Genomic DNA, 18,906 nt, shown 5'->3' on the forward strand with positions numbered 1-18,906 from the left:
TTGCTTTCCTACCTCTCCTGACCTTCTCTGTATAACAGAAACAAGAACTCCTGGCAGGTCCAGGGTTGAGATTGGGACAGAGTGCCTGAGGCTACAGGCTGGTCCCTGTGCCTGTCACCACCAAAACCAGAGCTGGTAAAGGTCTAACAAGGATCTGAAATAGTCTGTTCTTAGACAGAATGTTGGGGTAAAACTGCCAAATTGGTTCTGCATTTTGAAATGAGCAAGGCTAAACAAAACAGTCCCTGGCGGAAAGTGTTGCAGCCAATGTGTGTGCACTGCTCCTTGTGGGGTATTCCCAGGATGGGGGGACAGGCACTGCAGTAAGAGATCATGACTATGCCCATAAAACTGAAAATCTGGTTTGAGGAAGTACAAAGCAGAAGCAAGAAGTGCAGATGGTGTAAATGGGCATCACTTGGCTGAATAACACACAAAACTTGTAGCATGTATGGATCACAAGGCAGATGGATGGATGGATGGATGGATGGATGGATGGATGGATGGATGGATGGATGGATGGATGGATGGATGGATGGATGGATGGATGGATGGATGGATGGATATCCCTGTAGACAAGGATGGCACACCTGTGCCAGGCAGGAACAGCCACTAAGCAGCTGTGTTTCAGAGGTGTTTTTTAATGGTACAAAGACTAGTTTCCCTTAGACAGGACCTAGGGAGGGCCCTGGAAATCCAGGGTGGGATACAAACAAGCTCAGCAGTGGGACTGAGTAAATATTGGGAGGGGCAGATCGATCCCACCCTGATTGCTCTGCTCCAGCCAGACCCTCGCTGCTCCTCCTGCTCTGCTCGAGAGCTGTGCTGGGGAGGCAGCTTGGGCAGATTGATTGGTACAATGGAGAGCTTTGCAAGGTGTAATTTTAAAGGCCGTATTTCTCACTGTGCAACCATCAAAATGCAAAGGGTCAGAAGAAGCCTATATTTTTTTGCAATTCAGCTTTTGAAGTGTGCTGAAATACGCTCCATTTGCTGCAATTGCCAACAGCTTGCTGTCTCGTACCGCTCCTGTCGGGAGCCGGGGAACAGAGCGAGGCTCTTACACTTTCTGTGCTGTATAATGTATGTATGATTCTGGGGTGTGATGAGTTTATGCCAAATTTATCTTTGATTTCTGTATAAACAGCGCAGAAAAAAAAAAAAAGATGGACTGCATTCTCTGTGAAACTTAGATAAAATAGAGCTACAGAGTACCTTCTGTGTGCTGTATATCTAAGGGTGCCCAAGCATATAATGAAGGAGAAGATGATCTGGAAATAAATGCCCGTTTCCTTATCCCCCACCCCCGCTTGGCAAGGATGCTATTTATTCTTAGCCTGTGTTGCTTCTGCTCTTGCTACTGCGAGCAGAACACGATCACTTGGTGTTTCTGTAATAACAATGCTAAATAGCCAAATTCTCCCCAGGAGCAGAGGAGGGTGTCTCTGTTATTTTCCATAGGATCTCCCCCATTTAAGGCAGTAAGGGATGAGTTCCTCTACTCCAGTGTATTGAGCAAGTGCAGCAGCAGACTCAGGATCAGCTCAGAGGCAGCAAGAAATGACCAGCAGTGCTTTAGAATAAGTAAGTTAAAGACACCCTTGTTCTGTATCATCAAGCTTATTAGGAAATTGTTTGTAGTTATTTGTTCGAGTTCTATTGGATTTAGATTTTTTTTTTTGGTCAACAGGAAATTGGAAAAACATACATGTGTGTTTGGATGATACTCTCGGGCACAGGGTGTGACTCTTGGGGCTCGGCCTGTGCAGGGCTGAGGATTGGACTCGATGATCCTTGAGGGTCTCTTCAAACTCAGCACATTCTGTGACTCTCTGAGTCTGTTTGTTCGTGATTTTTCATAAAAAGGGGTTTGGAACAGGAAAATTACATTTTCTTCTCAGTAAAAGTAGGAAGGAGGCAAAAGATCTTGTCTTCGTTGGTTTGCCTCACTTTTACCATACAGGTAAGAGAAATAAAGCTTTATATTCTGGTAGGGATGTGGGATCCCAGGATGATGGCAGGTAGGCCTGGATCCTCAGCAGCTGGCAATTTCTTGGTGTGTGTGCATTGATTGTCATAAGAATATATATCAAGACATACACAGAGAGCCTCTCCTAATGTTTTGTTGTGTCTCTCAGGTAACAAGATTTTTTCTTCCCTGAGGTGAAAAACATCTTTGTATTAATAATGTTCAGAGTCCACACACGGTGTGAATTCTTTTTTCATACCTAGTGCCTAAACTTGTGTATTGTAAATATTCTTCCTCCTCATTATTTTACCTCTGATTTGTTTTCTTTGTGCTGCTCTCCTGTTCAGCTGGTCAGGCAGGTGGTGGGTGAGGAAGGTGGCTTTGTTAGAAAGGCAGTGGAGAGGTGGAGAGGTCTTGCTCCAGACCCATGGCCTCTGTGTTGAACCACCTTTAATGCTTTAGGTGACAAGGAGGTGCTGTCTAAGTAGTATTTGTCTGACTTCTGTCAGTAGCATGAGTGATGTAAATAGAAGCTTTGAAATGACAGCTGTTAATCATGATTGAAATCAGAAGTTACAAGCCTTGATTTACACTGTTGTTGTTTTTTCCTTGCTATGCAGTTCTCCTTTTATTTGTTTTCATACAGCCAGATTTGTTCCTGATCGTTGATAAAATATGTTTTCTTTGCAATCCAATACTCAGTTCTACATGAAATCTGCTGTTGCTCTTTTCTGACTGGTGAAGACACTTCAGGGCTGTGTGTTTGCTTGGGCAGGGCAGGGAGTGGCCTCCTGGGCTGTGTTTGTGCAGTCCTGCCATGGTGAGTGTCACTGCTGTGCCTGGGGGTCTGTGTGAGGTCCAGCAGATCCATACTGGGATAACTGGGATCACACTGGGTTCAGCCAGGCCTTGTTCTCCTTACAGGCTGAGCTGGCCATTGCTCCTGGCCTTTGGAGCAGCCTGCAGTCATAAGCAAATGCCTCATTTGCAGGTGCTTCTGCCCAGATCTGTGTGTGCAGCACTGAGGAAAAATGTGTCACTGCCAGTAGTGACCAAAGTTCTGATCTTCAGAGCCTGGCTGGAGTCTGGGCTGCTGGGAAAGCCTGGGGAGCCCAGAGAGCTACTGGAGGCAAGCCCTAAGGATCAGGTACAAATGACTTTGTACTGTGAAGGGCTGTTGCCCGGGTCAGGACAAACTCCGGTCATGGGTTTGGGACTGGGCTGTAGCTGCTCAGGTGCTCAGGAGTTGGGAAGTTTTGCTGATGGCACATGAACGAGTCTGTTCACCACCTGATCTGAGCCTGGGAATATATTCACCCAGGTAGGACCTGGATCAGTTTGGGACTGCCTTGCCCTTGCAAAAGCTGTGTAAATAGAGAATGACAGGCAGAACTGAAACCCTGAAATTCTCCTCCCCACGGCAGGTTTCTGCCACCTCTTGGGGAGCGGGTGTCCCCTTCCTCTAGGACTCCGGGAGAGGCTTAGGTTGCTGGCTGTGCTGTAGCAGGGAGAGGTGTTAGTATTCATAACTTTAAAGTATAATGTAGCGAAATAATCCTTTAATTCCATATGGCATGGAAACTCAGGCGCCTCGAAACTATACCATAGATTTACTGCTGCCAAATGGTATGGGGTTTTTAAATTAAAATATATTTTAAAATAAAAAAAGCTCAGGAGAGCCACATTAGGGTGTTTTTGACGTGATATATAAACTCTGTGAAAAAGGCTTTTGCTAAATTCTCGGTTTATTTATTTTGCTTTTTGTTACATGCTAACCAGGCACTGCTATTATGGAATTATCTAAAGTGGTTTAGGGATCCAGCACAGCAAACTGTGGTCCCAAGAGGATGATGCTCCCTGGGGTCTGGGGCTCAGCTGCCCTTTCATCCTCCCTTACACCTCTTAACATGATTGACTATCTCTCTCCTTCCTTCTTTTCCTTCCTGAGACAAAAGGCAACAGAGAGCCATGTTGTTATGGATTATCCTTAGGAGTGTTTTATGGCTTATGTCCCCATCTTTCATGTCACAGAAATGCCTGGCTAACATTGTAACTATGGCGCTGTTCCTGTAGATCTAGCCTACTCCTAAGCCTTAATGTTTAGGTCTATTTTACTCTTTAATGTTGAATGGCAGAAGGAGCAGAGCAGAGACCTGCTTTCCCTGGACACAGATGAATATTCTGTTTGCACTTTCACTGTCACAAAATAAGGATGAGTGTTTCCCTGCTGCAAAATTAGTTCCACTAGATTCCAAGTCACCAGAAAATCCCTCTATGCCCTGAACGAAGTTACTGTTAGTTCTTGCTATTACAGCACTTTCATACTGATGTTTTTGCATCCATTTTGGTTTATTCATAATCTTAGCAATTTCTGGATGGTTTCTGTGTGACCTTTAGGCCTGAGCTAGTCTGTCTTTCTTCATTTAATCGTCACTCTCAGTGTCCTACATCTTACATCTTTCCTCTGTGCTCTCTCTGTGCCCCTGGCACTCTCGGGTCCCTCTTGCCAGTCTCCAGCTCTGCCTCTATTCCACATTACTCTGCAGGGCAGCAGTGTTGTGTCTGAAGTTTTGTGACTCAGTCAAAGAGCAGCAAGCACTTCTCTCCAAACCACAGTGTGGTGAGTTTACTGGGGCTGAGGCCAAACTGCCCCCAGCCCCTCTCGCACTCCCCTCCTCAGCAGGGCAGGGGAGGGAAGAACAGCCTTGTGAGGTAAAGGCAGGGAGGTCATCCATGACAGTTATGGGCAAAACAGTCTTGACTTGGGGAAAAGAAATTTAATTTATTACCTATTAAAATAAATTTGGATAGTGAGAAAGACCAGTAAATTTGCAACACCACCCTCTGCCTCCCAGCCTGGCTTCATTCCCCCATCCCTGTATGCCCTGAGCAGGGCAGAGGGATGGGGCTGTGGTTGGTCTGTGGCAACTCCTCTCTGCCACTCCCATGAGTGACAATTCCTCGAGGAAAAGGCTTGAGCTTCCCAGGGGACACAGTTCCTGCAGGGAATGAACACGCCCTGCTGCCCTGAGGACTCCCTGTGGGCTGTGGGGATCCAGCCCCATGGCACCTCCTCCCTCCCGGGGCCCACTGTCACCTTTCCCCACACCCACTGTCACTTTTCCCACACCCACTGTCACCTTTCCCCACACCCACTGTCACTTTTCCCACACCCACTCACTTTTCCACACACCCCTCGCTGTTGTGGCACCTTTGCCCCTCAGTTCAGTGTCCCCAGGGCACAGCCACGGCACTGAGGGGGGTGGGCTCTCAGACCGGTGTGGGCTGAGGGGGCCCCTCACAGCGGCTCCTGTGTCTGGACAAAAGGGAGGAATGAAAACCCAGGGGGATGGGCAGGGGGGTTTAGGGCTTTTTTCCTTTAATTCACCTTAGCAGCAGAGCCACATCACCATTAGAAGCCATCCTTGCTGCTGCAGTGCCCCAGAATGGTGAGGGGATCATCCAGTCCCATAGTGTGGGAGGGACTCCATCATCACCAACTGGGAAAATGCCCCTGATATAGAAAACCTCTAAATAGTCCAGTTTTGGGGAGCAGGGAAGAGCTGTTTTTCCTCTCACTGTTTGGGGTGGCTGTGATGAAGAATCAGAAATAAAATCCTCTGCTGAGACCCAGCCCAGCCCTCAGCCAGCAACTGATTTTTTTTTTCCTTTTCCTTTCTTATAATAGAAGTGTAGTTATGACTTTATCCAGTTCTGCTTGACTTCTGTAATCCTCCAATGGATTTAATGGCACTACAAACTAATAGGTTCTGTAGTACAATAAAAGATTTCAACAAATGCAAGGAATGACCAGAAACTCCTAGGAAAGTTTTGGAGCTGTGGGTGTGCCCCAGGGTCCAGCCCTGCGCTGTCCAGCCTGGGCAAGTGCTCTTGAGGTCCTGATTGTCATTTTTTTTTACATGTACCCCATCTCTCTCACTCGGGGAGTCCCTGAGGCTGTGCATGTTCCTTGTGAGTCTGAGACAGTCTGAGTTTTTAGGGTTTTGTGCTTTCAGTTTAGAAAATGTTGGTATTTCCTCTTCGTGATACCCTTTAGGTGGATCCCTACATGGATATATTCATTCCCACTGTACAGTGAAAGCATAGAGTCAAACACACTTTTTGCAAAACCTTTTTCACTCCTCCCCTGGTGCAAATTTTGAAGAGCAATGCTGTGGTAGCATGGGAAGTTCCTCAGTGAGACCTTCATAGAATCACAGAATATCCTGAGCTGGAAAGGACCCACAAAGATCATCCAGTCCAACCCCTGGTCCTGCACAGACACCCCAACAATCCCACCCTGTCCCTGAGAGCGTTGCCCAAACCCTCCCTGAGCTCTGGCAGCCTTGGGGCTGTGCCCACTGCCCTGGGGAGCCTGGGCAGTGCCCAACCAGCCTCTGGGGGAAGAACTTTTTCCTAATATACAACCAGACCCTGCCCTGACACAGCTCCAGCCATTCCCTGGGGTCCTATTGCTATTCCTTGGGTACCTTGAGTGGACACCATGGGAATTCTGTGCTGTCTTTGCCTTTTGCTTGGGATACCCTGCCAGGAATGGCACAGGAACAAGGGTTGTCAACGTTGCACTTCAAATTTCTTTCAAGAAGAGTTCCATTTTTGAGGAGAAACTGATTTTAGGGCTCCTGTGCACCCCACAGTGATACACCAGACTCATGCAGTGTAACTAAAGATCCAGCCTTTTATCTGTGGACTTTTTTAGCAGCACTGTGTTATTTCAGTGTTTTATGCAGTTGAATCTGTGTGAATAGATGGAAATGACCCGTTGCCTGTCCACGTTAAGTGTTCTCATGTGCGCCTGTGTGTAACTTTAGGTTCTTAAAAGAACACAACGGGCACATTTCCATGCTTTATTTTTTTAATTTAACACAGATTGATGGGTTTTGGAATAAAATGTAAACCCTCAACAGTTTGGCACATGGGGAAACTCAACTTGGAAAAAAGAGAGGAAAATATGGGAAGCTTATAAATCTTGGACTTATTTCCAAGTTTGCTGTCTGGTCTATGCAGTTCACTTTGTTCCTGCAGAATTTAAGGCTCAGATATCTTGGTCATATTCTCTTACTCAGTGTAAATTGTGTCTAGAAAAATGACACCTGCTGGGTTTTTCTTCTCTTCTTTGTAACTAGCTGGAATTAATGGTGTAGAAGAAGTATAGAACTGAGCTGTTATGATTAGTTAGCAAATAACTAATGTGTAAAAATTGTGTACAAAATAAGTTGAAGTTCTAAAAATAAAATCTGAGACTAGAAAAGAAGTTCCTAATGCCCCAGTTGCAATAAGAGTATTTCCATCATTGAGCAGATGTTGACAAAAGACCAAGTCAAGGAAACTTGATCTATTTTCCTCTGGTTGGTTAAATTGTAAACTTGAGACCATAAAATTACAGGACACAGAGGTCCTAGATAAGATCAGTGAGTTATATATGAAGTGTAAGACTTCTTGAATTCATTATCCTCCCCTCTGCCTCCAAAAAATGCTACCGAGATCTATTAGATCTGACTGATAAACCATTCCATTTGAAATAAAAATAATTTTACTGGAAAATGTTCTGGCTGAGCTGTGGAATATTTAGTTTATTTATTAAATTGTAAGTGTCTGACAAATAGCTCTAGTTCTTCTGTCACATTTTCTTTGAGCTGAGAGTAGACCTGTGCCATTTTTTGCAGTTGTGTTCATGCATTGCAACTCAACTGTGTGTTGGAACCTTTAGTTTCATATGCTTTATGTCCTTTCTTTGATTTGACTGATAGAGAGCACCCAAAGGTGCCTTATAGAGTGAGGGGAATAAGGGATGAAGGAGAAGTGTCACACACACCCCAAAATGGCAGATACAGTTTGCTCTGGTAGTGAGAAAATGCTGATTGATAAAGGGTGAGGATACTTTGTGTGGTCCTTCAGTGAACCTGGGGCAGAACAGCAGTGGCTGTGGGTGAGCACGGTGTACAGTGGGAATGTGCATCAGCACAAGTGTGTTTTGCTTGCATGCACCATTAAAAGAGCATCTGTGTGAATTTTTGTGTGTGGAAATAGGAATGAGAGAAGAAAGAGGGGGGGGAAAGGTGATGGATAGTGTTCATGGAGAAGGAACCTTTGGTCTCCAGTCATGGAATGGAGATGAATGAATGTCTACTCCTGTACAGTCTGAATAGAACTTACTATGATCATATGAGTAATTAGAATAACTTAGGAGGAGTTGGTTGGTGTTTGTTATATGGATATTGCTGAGTGTAGTAGGTGTCTCATAAAATACCTCATTAGATACCTTGCCGAGTATTTTGTCTGCATTTACCTCTGCTGCCAGTATTTATGTATGTGATTTTAGATCTAAATTTCTGAAAGGGACTTCTTGCCAGAATTGACCTCTGGAGTAACCAGTCTTCACAGGACGTTAGTTCAAATGGAGCATCAACAAGGCTAGATGAAAATTTTAATATGTTCAAGCAAAATATGTGGAAGGATACATTAAAACAGAAACATGCATTTTCAGCACTGAAGTGGATGTGGGTGATATATGTGTGTATATATATATACTCTTGCTGTATATGTGTGTATGTGCTCGTGGACATGTGTAATGAATGTATATGGTAAATGCTTTTCTCAGTGCACTGCTGTGTAACGTGTTGACCTGCACAGTCCACAGCATAAGAGAAAGCAGATGTGTTCTCAATTGTAATGAAAATACAGTTTGTAGGGGGTTTTTTGTACTTTTTATTTATTACAATGCCAGTAAAGTTCATTAAAGCTGGCTTGAAAGGCAAAAGCAATTTGATACCTATTAAGTAGATCATGTTCTTTTATGAACATTGAGGTTAGTCAAGAATTGTTTATAGTACCAAGCAACGTGGTTAGGGGCTAGTCCAGCCAAAAAAGGCTTCTCTGGAGTGATGACTTCTTCTTCCCCTGGGGAAACTTCCATGGATCTCAGAATCCACATTACACTGTGCTGTAATGAGGGAGGGTTTGACTCTGTGCATGCTGCAATGTGACGGTAACTTTAACAGCTTCATCTATGGCAGAAATACTTTGAGAAGTCTAAAAGCTTCCCAAATGAAGGTCTTAAACTATGATTTCCTTGGGACATGAGTGTTACCCCTTCCTGCCTGCAGCCCCTGGACCTCACACCCTCTCTGTGGTGCAGGAGATTCTGCGTTCGTGGTCTCACTGAGGTCTACCCTGGCACAAGGTCACACGGTGACAGTGCTGAAAGCACCACATAAACGCTGCTTTGTGTGCACCTGGGCTGGGTTAAAGAAGAGCAGTGGACAAGAGCACTTGCCTGGACCAGGCTAAACTCTGTCTCTCTTTGTTTTTTCTCTCTCCTGCAGCTCAAGCCAGGTCAGAACAGCTGCCGGGACAGCGACAGCGAGAGCGCGAGCGGGGAGTCCAAGGGTTTCCATCGGAGCAGCTCCCGGGAAAGACTCAGTGACGTGAGTATGACTCCTCCAGCTGAACACTGCTCTGGGGAACCCTGCTGGGCTTTTCTGAGGGCTGCCAGTCATAACATGATTTAGTTTCTGGGATGGTTTGTTGCTAAAATCTCCTTCTTTTGGGGTTTCTGGAGAGGAAGAGGTAACTTAATCTCCTGCCCCAGTTCAGAAAACTTCTTAAAGTTTGATACAATGTCTTTCTGTGTGCAAATACTCATTACTTTTGAAACATTTGAAGGCCATTTAATGAAGTAAAAATGTTCTGCGTAGTTGAGAAGTGAGGTGGCCTCTTTTTACCCCAAGTGGGGAAGGAAAAGTATGTATTTCTTTGGGCTAAATACTGTCTTTATGAAAAGTATTAGAGTCTCTAGAGAGACTCAGCTAACTTATATATAATGAATTGATATAACATGGCCAACAATAGCATAAGCTCTGCCTTTATTGCTCTACCTAAACTGCTGTGGAAGGGCCTGAGATGGCAGCTCTGTGGAGAGTGTTTTTCTCTACTAGAGAATGCTGGCCATTCACAGGGTGACACACATGAGTTATTCTGACAGAGGAATGACTACAGAAATCTCTCTGTTGCTGCAATCAGATTATTATTATTTATTATGTGTACCATCACAATCCTTGAGTGTTTTATTCATAGTTCTGTGTCCTCTGTGCTACATGCTTTACAACACAGAATATAAAGACAGCCCTGTCCCCAAAGAGTATCTAAATTGGGGATTTTGTAGGTCAGATCCTTGGCTGGTAAAAGCATGGATGGCTACATTAGTCAGCCCAATTTGTATCAGCCAGCAATCTGGCCCTACTTTCAACTAACCCACATTTTGGAAATGGGGATTTTATCGATAGCATGTCCATGTAGATTTGGATGACAGATACCAGATGGTGTCCTCTATAGGCCAATCCAATAAAACTGAACTGAGCAGGCATTAAAAGAAATACCTTTGTGAAGGATACATTTCATTGTGCAAATTTAAGCCTCGAGGCACACAGCTAGCAATTTTTGCTGAATTGTGCATATCACTGGAACAGATGCCTGATTTTTTCTTTTTCTGTGAAAGTGTGAAATCTGTAGCACTTTCTTTCTACATCCCTTTGTCACCTTATTGTAGAGGTCCATTTCTTCCCCAGAGCCAACCTTTATGGGTACAGTCAGCTAAACTCTTCAGAGCCTGCCCTTCATAGCTGTCAGCTGAGGTCACTCTGGGGGCTCCTTGGAAGAGCAGATTGAAACCAGAGGAGATAGTGAGTAAATGTTCTGTACAGGTAGCAGTGGATGGCAGCCTGTCACCATTGCCATCCTTTGCCTCTGAGCCCTGTGGCAGCTGAGAAGCCACTGCAATGAACTCCACAATTACACAGCACCTTCCAGCAAAAAATTTTCACAGCTCCTTACAACATGGTTTTAATTTAGCCTTGTTGCTCCCTTGCAATGTACTGAGTGGAGAGCTCTGAGCCTTATTGAGCTGCCCAGCAGCTCACAGCACTGCAGTGCCAGACCTGGCAGTGAGAGCAGAGTCCTGCTTCCCCCTCCACCCATCAAATCCACTTTTTCTCTGATGTTTTTACAATACTTTTCCTTTGTCTTGGCACTGTGGCAAATTGAAAGGAAGTAGAGAGCAAATGCAACTTCCTCAGTGCATCTGAGAGAGGACATAGGGATTCACAGGTTGCTCAAAAGGAATGTTATGTAAATATATGTGAAGATGTACATTTGAAAATGTTATACATAATTTATATTCTGCTTAATGAGGAAATTTCCTTTATGCTTTGATAATTCATTCCAATACAAGCATGTGTCTCTGGTCTGGTGTTACCAGTTCAGCTGAAATTTGAAAAAGATGCATGAGATAGTTTTCATCTTACCTGGGCCTGTGGTGGCCTTTCCCAGACTCCTTCAGTTCAGAGCAGCACATCCCATTCTCTCCCAAAGCCAAACACCCTGTGTGTTGAAATGACAGGGCCTTACAAAGTGCCTGTGATACTTCCACTTTCACATGTGGGGGAGCCTGCCCTGAACTTGATCTTGAACACAAAGATGCTTCAAGAGCTTAATAAGGTTATTTTAAATAATATCTTTTGAAGAAGTCAGTTGTCTAATGATACCCACCAGTTACTGTCCAGAAAACGTGTCAGACAACAGAGTAAGCTTTCTCTGAAGATTCGTTTCTGTTTTCACAACTATTTTCTCAGAAAAAAATACACAAAAAGTTGTACACCCAACAGAAGATAGAACAAAAATATAAGACATGGCAGGCAGAGTAACCCTGAGGTCAGAAAGCAAATTTTGGCCATGAAATATAACGAATCTCCGCTAATGTAGCCTGACAGCATTGTAAGATTAAGCTCCTGTATGGAAATGTGGATAATGAATGAAGCACACATACTGCAGGTAGATGATCATTTCCTGATCCCCAGTTGTAAGCAGGCTGGTGAAACAGCAGTGCTGGAGCTTCATGGGCCTTGATGTGGGGCCTAAGTGATGGTTCAGTGACAGATGCAGGATGAGGGAGATGGGATAATGAATATGCAGTTGCAAACGGACACCTCAGTGCCTTCATTCTCTCCTGTCAGGTATCTTTCAACTCTGCCTGTTATAACTGTACCTGCAGTCCTTGGATAACACAGAGTGTGTTTACAAGGAGTGACTCCTTTCCAGGCTAATGAGATCCAAGCCAGTAATTTGCAGCAATTGTGAGAGGTGGGCAGAAATGAAAAGAAGATAATTCAGTGAAAAGACCATGTTAAACAGGAGACTTTTCTCCTAATGAAGCTTGAGATAGCATCAGACAGTAGGAAGAGGAATATCCTCTGTTCTTGTCAGATGCAATGCAGTGAGACTGATTTCCATCAACTCCTTTCTTTGTCCTCATCTTGCACGTGTGTGCACAGGCACACACCCCTCTGTGAGAGAACATAATTAGCAGAGAATTTGACCTCTGCTAGATTAGGGATAATGATTGCTTGAATGCTCCAGTGCAGGCATGTGGCAGTGCCCTGATGCAGCTCCTCGTTTGAATTTCATAAACCCATGGCTCTCTGCCTTTCTCCCCTTTATAGGTTGGGGTTTTTTTGGAATGACAACTTGTTTTTTCTTTTATGGATGGAGGTAGCTGCAGGGGCCTAAAAGAGAAATTGGAGAGCTGCTCCTCCTTTATATATAGGGTGCTGTAGTCAGTTTAATCTCATCAAAATCTTTCCAGTAGTAGAATTCATTTTGTTGAGATCTTGCTTAGAGACAAGATGGCAGTGCTTTCTCTTTTGCTCAGCTTGGAGCTCAGTCAACTTGTTTTCCTTATCTTTCTGTAAGTATTTAGTTTTAATTGAGTCTTCCCTCTTTGGAATATTTTAGTCATGTTTCACAAAACAGCCAGGAGATCTACTTGAGGAAAACATGAGAATTCCATCTAACCTGGATGGCGAATGCACTGAGTATTCAGGGGTTCAGCCACCTCTTTGCTGATCAAAAAATCAAAACACCTGATTCCTTTGGTGCACATGCCTAAATCCCTGATCTATCTGATCTCACCCTGCCTGCTGCTTCTGGTGTTGACTGCAGGGTTTCAGTGAGGGGATGAGTAGCAGAAGCCTCTCACATGTGGCCATGGGCTGGGAGGCAGCACATCATCCACTCTTGCTGCACAGCAGAAGCCTGGAGCGCCTGGACTCTGCTTGCTTTGCTGAACGAGGAATCACAAACCAGAAGAAACAGTTGGCACCTTTCTGTCTGGAATGTTTTTCCAATTCCTGAACAGGGAGTGGGACAGGAATCTTTCCATTTGTCCCCTACGTGAAAGGTCTCATCCTGGGCTCTCATCCCAGCTGATGCACTCTTCATGAGTGCTTCCCTTTTCCCAGTGCTTTGTGTGCTCCTACTGCCTCGTGGGCTTTGAGAGTAGGTCACAGTGAGGTATCACTGAGGGTGGAGTCCTGAAGTCCCCTGCCCACCAGGTCTGTTGCTCTTTGCTTCGTGAAGAAACGTGTCTACACCCCCAGCAGGTTAATCCTGTGGGCAGCTCAAGGTTTCAGGCTCAAATATGGGATATTTCCAATTCTCTTGTCTCCCATTCCTCCCACCTGTACAGAGCCCAGAGAAAGACAAACTGAGGGACAGTCTTTGGGTTATGTGCTCTGAAATCCTCAGTGCTGTTCCTTCTCCAGAATGTCACCAGCAATCTTGGCTGTATCTGAAGTGGGATCACACAAGCAGAGCTCTGTGTGTGTTTGTGTGCGTGTGCCAGGAGCTGATCAGCTGCAGTGGCTGCTGCTTTGTGTGTGTGTGTTTGCGAGGGGGTGTATGTGTGTGTTTGTGTGTCTAAGGTTGGGTGCTTAAATGCTTTGTTGCATTATGTTAATTCCTCGGCAGTGCAATCAAATTCATGTCGTAATTAAAGCTGTCAGTTGGAAGGCAAGCCAATCGCCAAGAAAACACAGCATAACAAATGAAGTGAAATGATTCTGCGTGTAGCTATACAATGCTTCGCCAGGCATGAAATTAAATAAGTAATTTGATGTTGACATCAGAAATTGAAATGATACCCACTGTTCCTTCATTCAGTCAGACCTGCATAAACAATAGCCAGAACAAATATGTACAACACAGTCTTTCTCCCCACCCAGCTCCCCAAGTAATGCACAATATATATGCAAAATGGGTATAACTGTGCCTTCCAAGACCTCAAGGATGTAATTTTCTTTGGTACACAATAAACTAATGCTTACATGAGGGTTACTACATTTTTGCTTCTGGGCCAAAGTTCTTCTCTTTAAGAAAGGAAGGAAACAAAACAAAAAACAAAACAAAGCAAAAAACCCCAACAAAAACAAACCCAGAATGAAAATAACAAAACCAAAACCATGTTAATTTTAAGCAAGTGTGTTTTGCTGATGGGCACCTAATGCAGGCTTCTGCTGGTGGTTGTGTGAATATCAAGTAGTATATCTAATGTCCTATTTTGCAAAGGGTTTCGGAAAGTGAAACCATTACCTCTATTATAGGCACACTTTATATAAGAGATGTAGAACCATCCAGTGCAGGATCACGACTCAGCATGGGCTTGTAAAGATGCTTGTGCAGTTGGTACCCAGGCTGGGCACTGGGTAGTGGGATCCTGTCGCTATTGGGAGTTATCCAGAAGGTGAGAAGTTGTCTCTTGCATAGCCCTCGCTTCAGCCTTTGTGCTCCGTCAACACACACTTCACACACAGCTGACGTAGTCATCCATGCATGTGCAACACGGTCTTTTGTACTTCAATTAAAAAGAGTTTGCAAACTGTACTCTCCATATGCAGCATGCAATGTGTGAAGGGCTATATTTCCATCCGGCAAACTCAAATTCCCTGGAAATGCACAGTTGTTCAGTGAAAGTCATTTGACTGCTATGTTTCGACTGTCCTCCCATAGCCATTGCAACATTGCTTTTGAAGGAATGAAAATATTCAGTGGGAAATATTTTGTTTGCTTATTCTTTTTTTCTTCCATTTTATTGTTTTGTTTTGATACTTGATCCTTCCAAAACTTGGAATAGAAAGCAGACAAAAATTACACACAGATGCAGAAGGCAAACTTTGGAGCTTTCAGCCAGTAAAGTAAGTTTTAAAAATTGTTAGTGAAAGAGTGGGACTCACTTGGCATCTGTACATAGCTGAAACAAAAGTGGTTATAATGATTGCACGTGTTGTACTTGTGGGCAGATCTCTCCAGCTTAAATTAAAAGAATGTAAATGGCATGAAGCAGAAAGCAGGATGAGTGAGGGGGAAGGCAGGCTTTGCGGTGTGCTTTGCCAGGAACGTGGATGTGTTTGATACTGGAGTGTGCTGCACTGCACTCACTGCCAGGGGCTGCAGAGCTGCAGCCTGGGGGCCACAGGCTCCCAAATCCAGGGCCTGGGGCCCATGGAGGGCACTCCCCATCTGGGAACAGTGGCCAAGCTGGGCAATGACTGGGGCTGTGGTGGTGACCAGGTTATTCCCAGCACAGAGAATGGTCAAAGCAACACTGAGGAAAGCAGAGCAGTTGTGCTGAGCCCTGGGGCCTCATGACCACTTGTTTCCAGATCTGCAGTGCCCATTCTTGAGCAGAGGCACTGTCAGGGGCATTGCCACTGGGCCAGGTGGGCCTTGCTGTGGATTATGGTGGTAGAGAGAACTTGAGGCTCCAGAACAGCAGGAGTGGGGACAGGAGGACTTTGGAATTTATTTGTTTCTGTGGAGCTCCCCTTGCAGGCTGATAACCAGACCTGTGCACTGCAGATCTGCTTTTGGAGTCCCCTGCAGAAGAGTCTCAGAACAGGGATGAAGAGATGCAAATTCTCAGTCTTTCCAGGGGTTTGCCCAGGCTGGTTGGGCCCCTCTGCAGTTCCTGGTTATCCCTGAGCTGTGGCATTACTGAAAATGAGCCTGTGCTGAGGAACAGAAATGAGAATTGAGCTACAGGAGTTACAGACTGGTTGTCTCAGTACTCACTAGAGAATGGTCCTCTGCTTTTTGCTTCCTTGTCCATCGACTCTCGGGGCAGGAGCGCTGGGAACTGTTCACCCACCCTCTAATGGAACAGGCAGTGACCTGGATTAGGACTGAGATGTTTCAGTCTCTCCCCATGTCTCTAAGAGAACCTGCTGTGTAATCCCCATTGCTTAGATGAAAAACTAATGAAACAAAACCCTTTATCTCCTTAATTCCTGTGAATGTAGAGGTTGTGATCATGCCCCACTTAAACTGAATTTCATGATGGTTTTTTGTTTAAAGCATTTAAACCATTTGATTATTTCCCATGGTAATAATATTGGTTTCACTTATTTTTATGAGTTTGGGTTTTGAAATCTATTTCACACTGTAGATGTTTGCTGCTTGTGGTTTTTCTTTTCTTTCTAAGTCCTTGGTTTGTCAAACAATGTGGACATCCAAATGGGAAATTGCAGTGGCTGCATTCTCGGGAAAACGGCACATTGACTGAAGCGGCTTCTCTGTGCCCACGCGTTCTTTACATTTCAGACTACTAATTATGTTTACAAAATGTCTCATTTTAGAAAAGCACTATGTGTGTACTAACCAGGGCCTTTCGGGAATAAATTGGCAAACAGGTCATACACTGAAAAAGTCATCCAAACCCACCGGGCTTTTTGTTTTGAAGTCAGTCTACTTTTTTTTTTTCCTTCCCCCCCTCCCGCCTGCCCCTTTGTGGCCACGAAGCTGAGTAGCTGGAGTCCAGGGCATTGAATGTCAGCATGTCAGGGAGGCTGGTTGATGAGTGTCTGTTTAGTCTCAGTGCAGGGCGAAATGCCATCATTAATTCATTACCCAGCTGCCTGTCAAATAAATTGGCAATTACGTCCACCGCAGAAGCTTGGAATTCAGTAAATAGCACGTTACCATCTCAGAGTCGTTGAGAGATGTAAAGGGAAAAATTAAGCAACAGCGTGTTTGTTTCAGTAGCAGATGACAAGGGGCAGCACATTGGTGCTGTGATGTAGTGATGAAAAGCTTGGAAAGGGCTGGTAATGAGCTGTGTGGATTGGAACGTGTTAAAAACCATCACTGACTTTCCACTTTGTCTTTGTGTTTTGTTGCAGAGCTCAGCTCCTTCCAGCTTGGGAACAGGCTACTTTGTAAGTGTATCTCAACTTTCACACATGTGCCTCTGAACAGCATAGCTTCCTCCTCAGACAAAAGTGCCTTGGTGTGTGGGAAAGGGACTAACCAACCAACCCCACTCTGGCCCACAGTTTGACATACCTTTGTTATTTCTTCCTCCACGAGTGCACTGGAAGTAGGGTTTCCAACACGGTGGCCAGTGTTTTCCTGAACTAATTAATTACTACATAAATTCCAACAGTATTTAATTTACACAATTAGAGCAAATAAAATGAACCATGGTCTTACCAGCTCTCTAATCTGAGATGGCAGGATCTTGATTTCCCCTTGTAGCAATTCTTTGCCTCATCTCCTGTGTACCACAGTCCAGAGAACGTGACACAGTGATTTCTACCTGTTGCTTAGAAGCCCCATGTCTCATGTTCACTCTTGGGAAATGCAGCTGTACTTGTGTTTATGCCATATCTACATTTTATGTCCTGAAAAGCGGATCAGGCCCCAGCTGGTTTGAAAATTAATCAGTTTTTTTGGTTTTGTGATTTATTTGCATGCACTTATTGATTTAACAGTCTATATACCTTTCTATCTGTTCATTCCCACATTCATCAATATACCTTTTACTTGCACAGATAAGTTTGGCGGTAAAAAAATGTTTTCCAGTCAATCCAATGTACTGTTTATTTTCTTCCAAGACTTGTATTTAAATTGCTTATACCCTGTTTCACTTGTAACTTATGTTCTTATGAGAACTGTGTTCTCAAAGCACGTCTTTTCTGCCTTTATAAAACTGTAAGAGAAGCAGAGCATTATGTATGTCCAAAACCAGGTGGGTAAAATGCAGTGAACCTTGTCCTGTAGCATTGCTCTGTGAGGTTAACAGCATAATCAAAGCCTGTTTCTATCTTTTCATCAGACTCTGGGGAAAATAAAACTGTATGGTATTCAATTACATGATGGAAAAACTTTGTTGCTCTCTTGTCAGATTCCCAGAGAGTAATTTTCTTCTGTTAGTACATGGTGAATTTAGTCTTTTGTCACAGGGGTCGATGATCCTGTAAGAAAGTTATGTGATTAGACTGTGTTCATGTGACCTCACCTGTAAAGTATAAAATGCAAGCACAAAAATTGCTTAATACCTGGAGAAATGCTGTGTCCTGCTGGATTTACCTTGGACTTCTGCACCAACGGAATGTTCATACTGCTGGTGGTGAGGTGTGAAAAGAGCATCACCAATTGAAAAAGCTTTGTGGTCGTTGTTCTAATTATACCAAAGCCCAGATCAGTGTAAGGTAAGTTGTGAAACAGAAAAACAGACTGCTTTCCTTTTTTCAGTACTTTCCCTGGTTTGTGTCACTTGTATTTTTAAGAGGGAGGGGATGAATGGAAAAATGATATCAAATGGCTCAACGTTTATTTTGCATTAAAACTAAAACTCGAGTGTCTTCCCATAGTTCAGAGGGAATTGCTTTCCTTTGTCTGGGAAAATTCAAATCGTATGAACATTTATAGACATGCTCTGGAATGGGACAAATATAATATGGGCTGAAGGGCTGTAACATATATATCTATATATAAATATATAAATAAGCCTTGTTCTCCTTACAGTGAGAGCTGAATATGCATGGTTTGAGAGCGGTGCTCAGCTTCATCTTTAGGCAGCAGAGGTAACAGAAGACAAGCCATCTGCTGTTCCCTGCACCATACTGTCTGTGGGTTGGTCCAGTAAAGTGAAAATCTGGAAGGTGTCAACATCCCCTATGCTGCAATGGAGAGCTTGAAAGTTTCCAGTTCTCCTGAGTGAGGGATTTAGTAACAAGAAGAAGCTTGACATCTTCTAGGGCCAATGTATTGGCACTTCAAATCATTCTAATTTGGATCTGTGTTGG

General features: G+C 44.1%; 1 protein-coding gene across 9 annotated transcripts in view; it reads left to right on the forward strand.

Moving 5' to 3' along the window:
* The window catches only part of AUTS2 (activator of transcription and developmental regulator AUTS2), a 1,122,443-nt gene that overhangs the window by 337,503 nt on the left and 766,034 nt on the right, over window positions 1-18,906 (forward strand). For all 9 annotated transcript variants that reach the window (XM_064677607.1, XM_064677606.1, XM_064677609.1 and 6 more), the window contains 2 exons: window positions 9,316-9,417; window positions 16,999-17,034. In XM_064677607.1, coding sequence (XP_064533677.1) covers window positions 9,316-9,417; window positions 16,999-17,034 — 138 coding nt within the window. The remainder of the gene's footprint in view (window positions 1-9,315; window positions 9,418-16,998; window positions 17,035-18,906) is intronic.

The sequence above is a fragment of the Pseudopipra pipra genome, chromosome 21 (genome assembly GCF_036250125.1).
Source record: "Pseudopipra pipra isolate bDixPip1 chromosome 21, bDixPip1.hap1, whole genome shotgun sequence".
Lineage (NCBI taxonomy): Eukaryota > Metazoa > Chordata > Aves > Passeriformes > Pipridae > Pseudopipra > Pseudopipra pipra.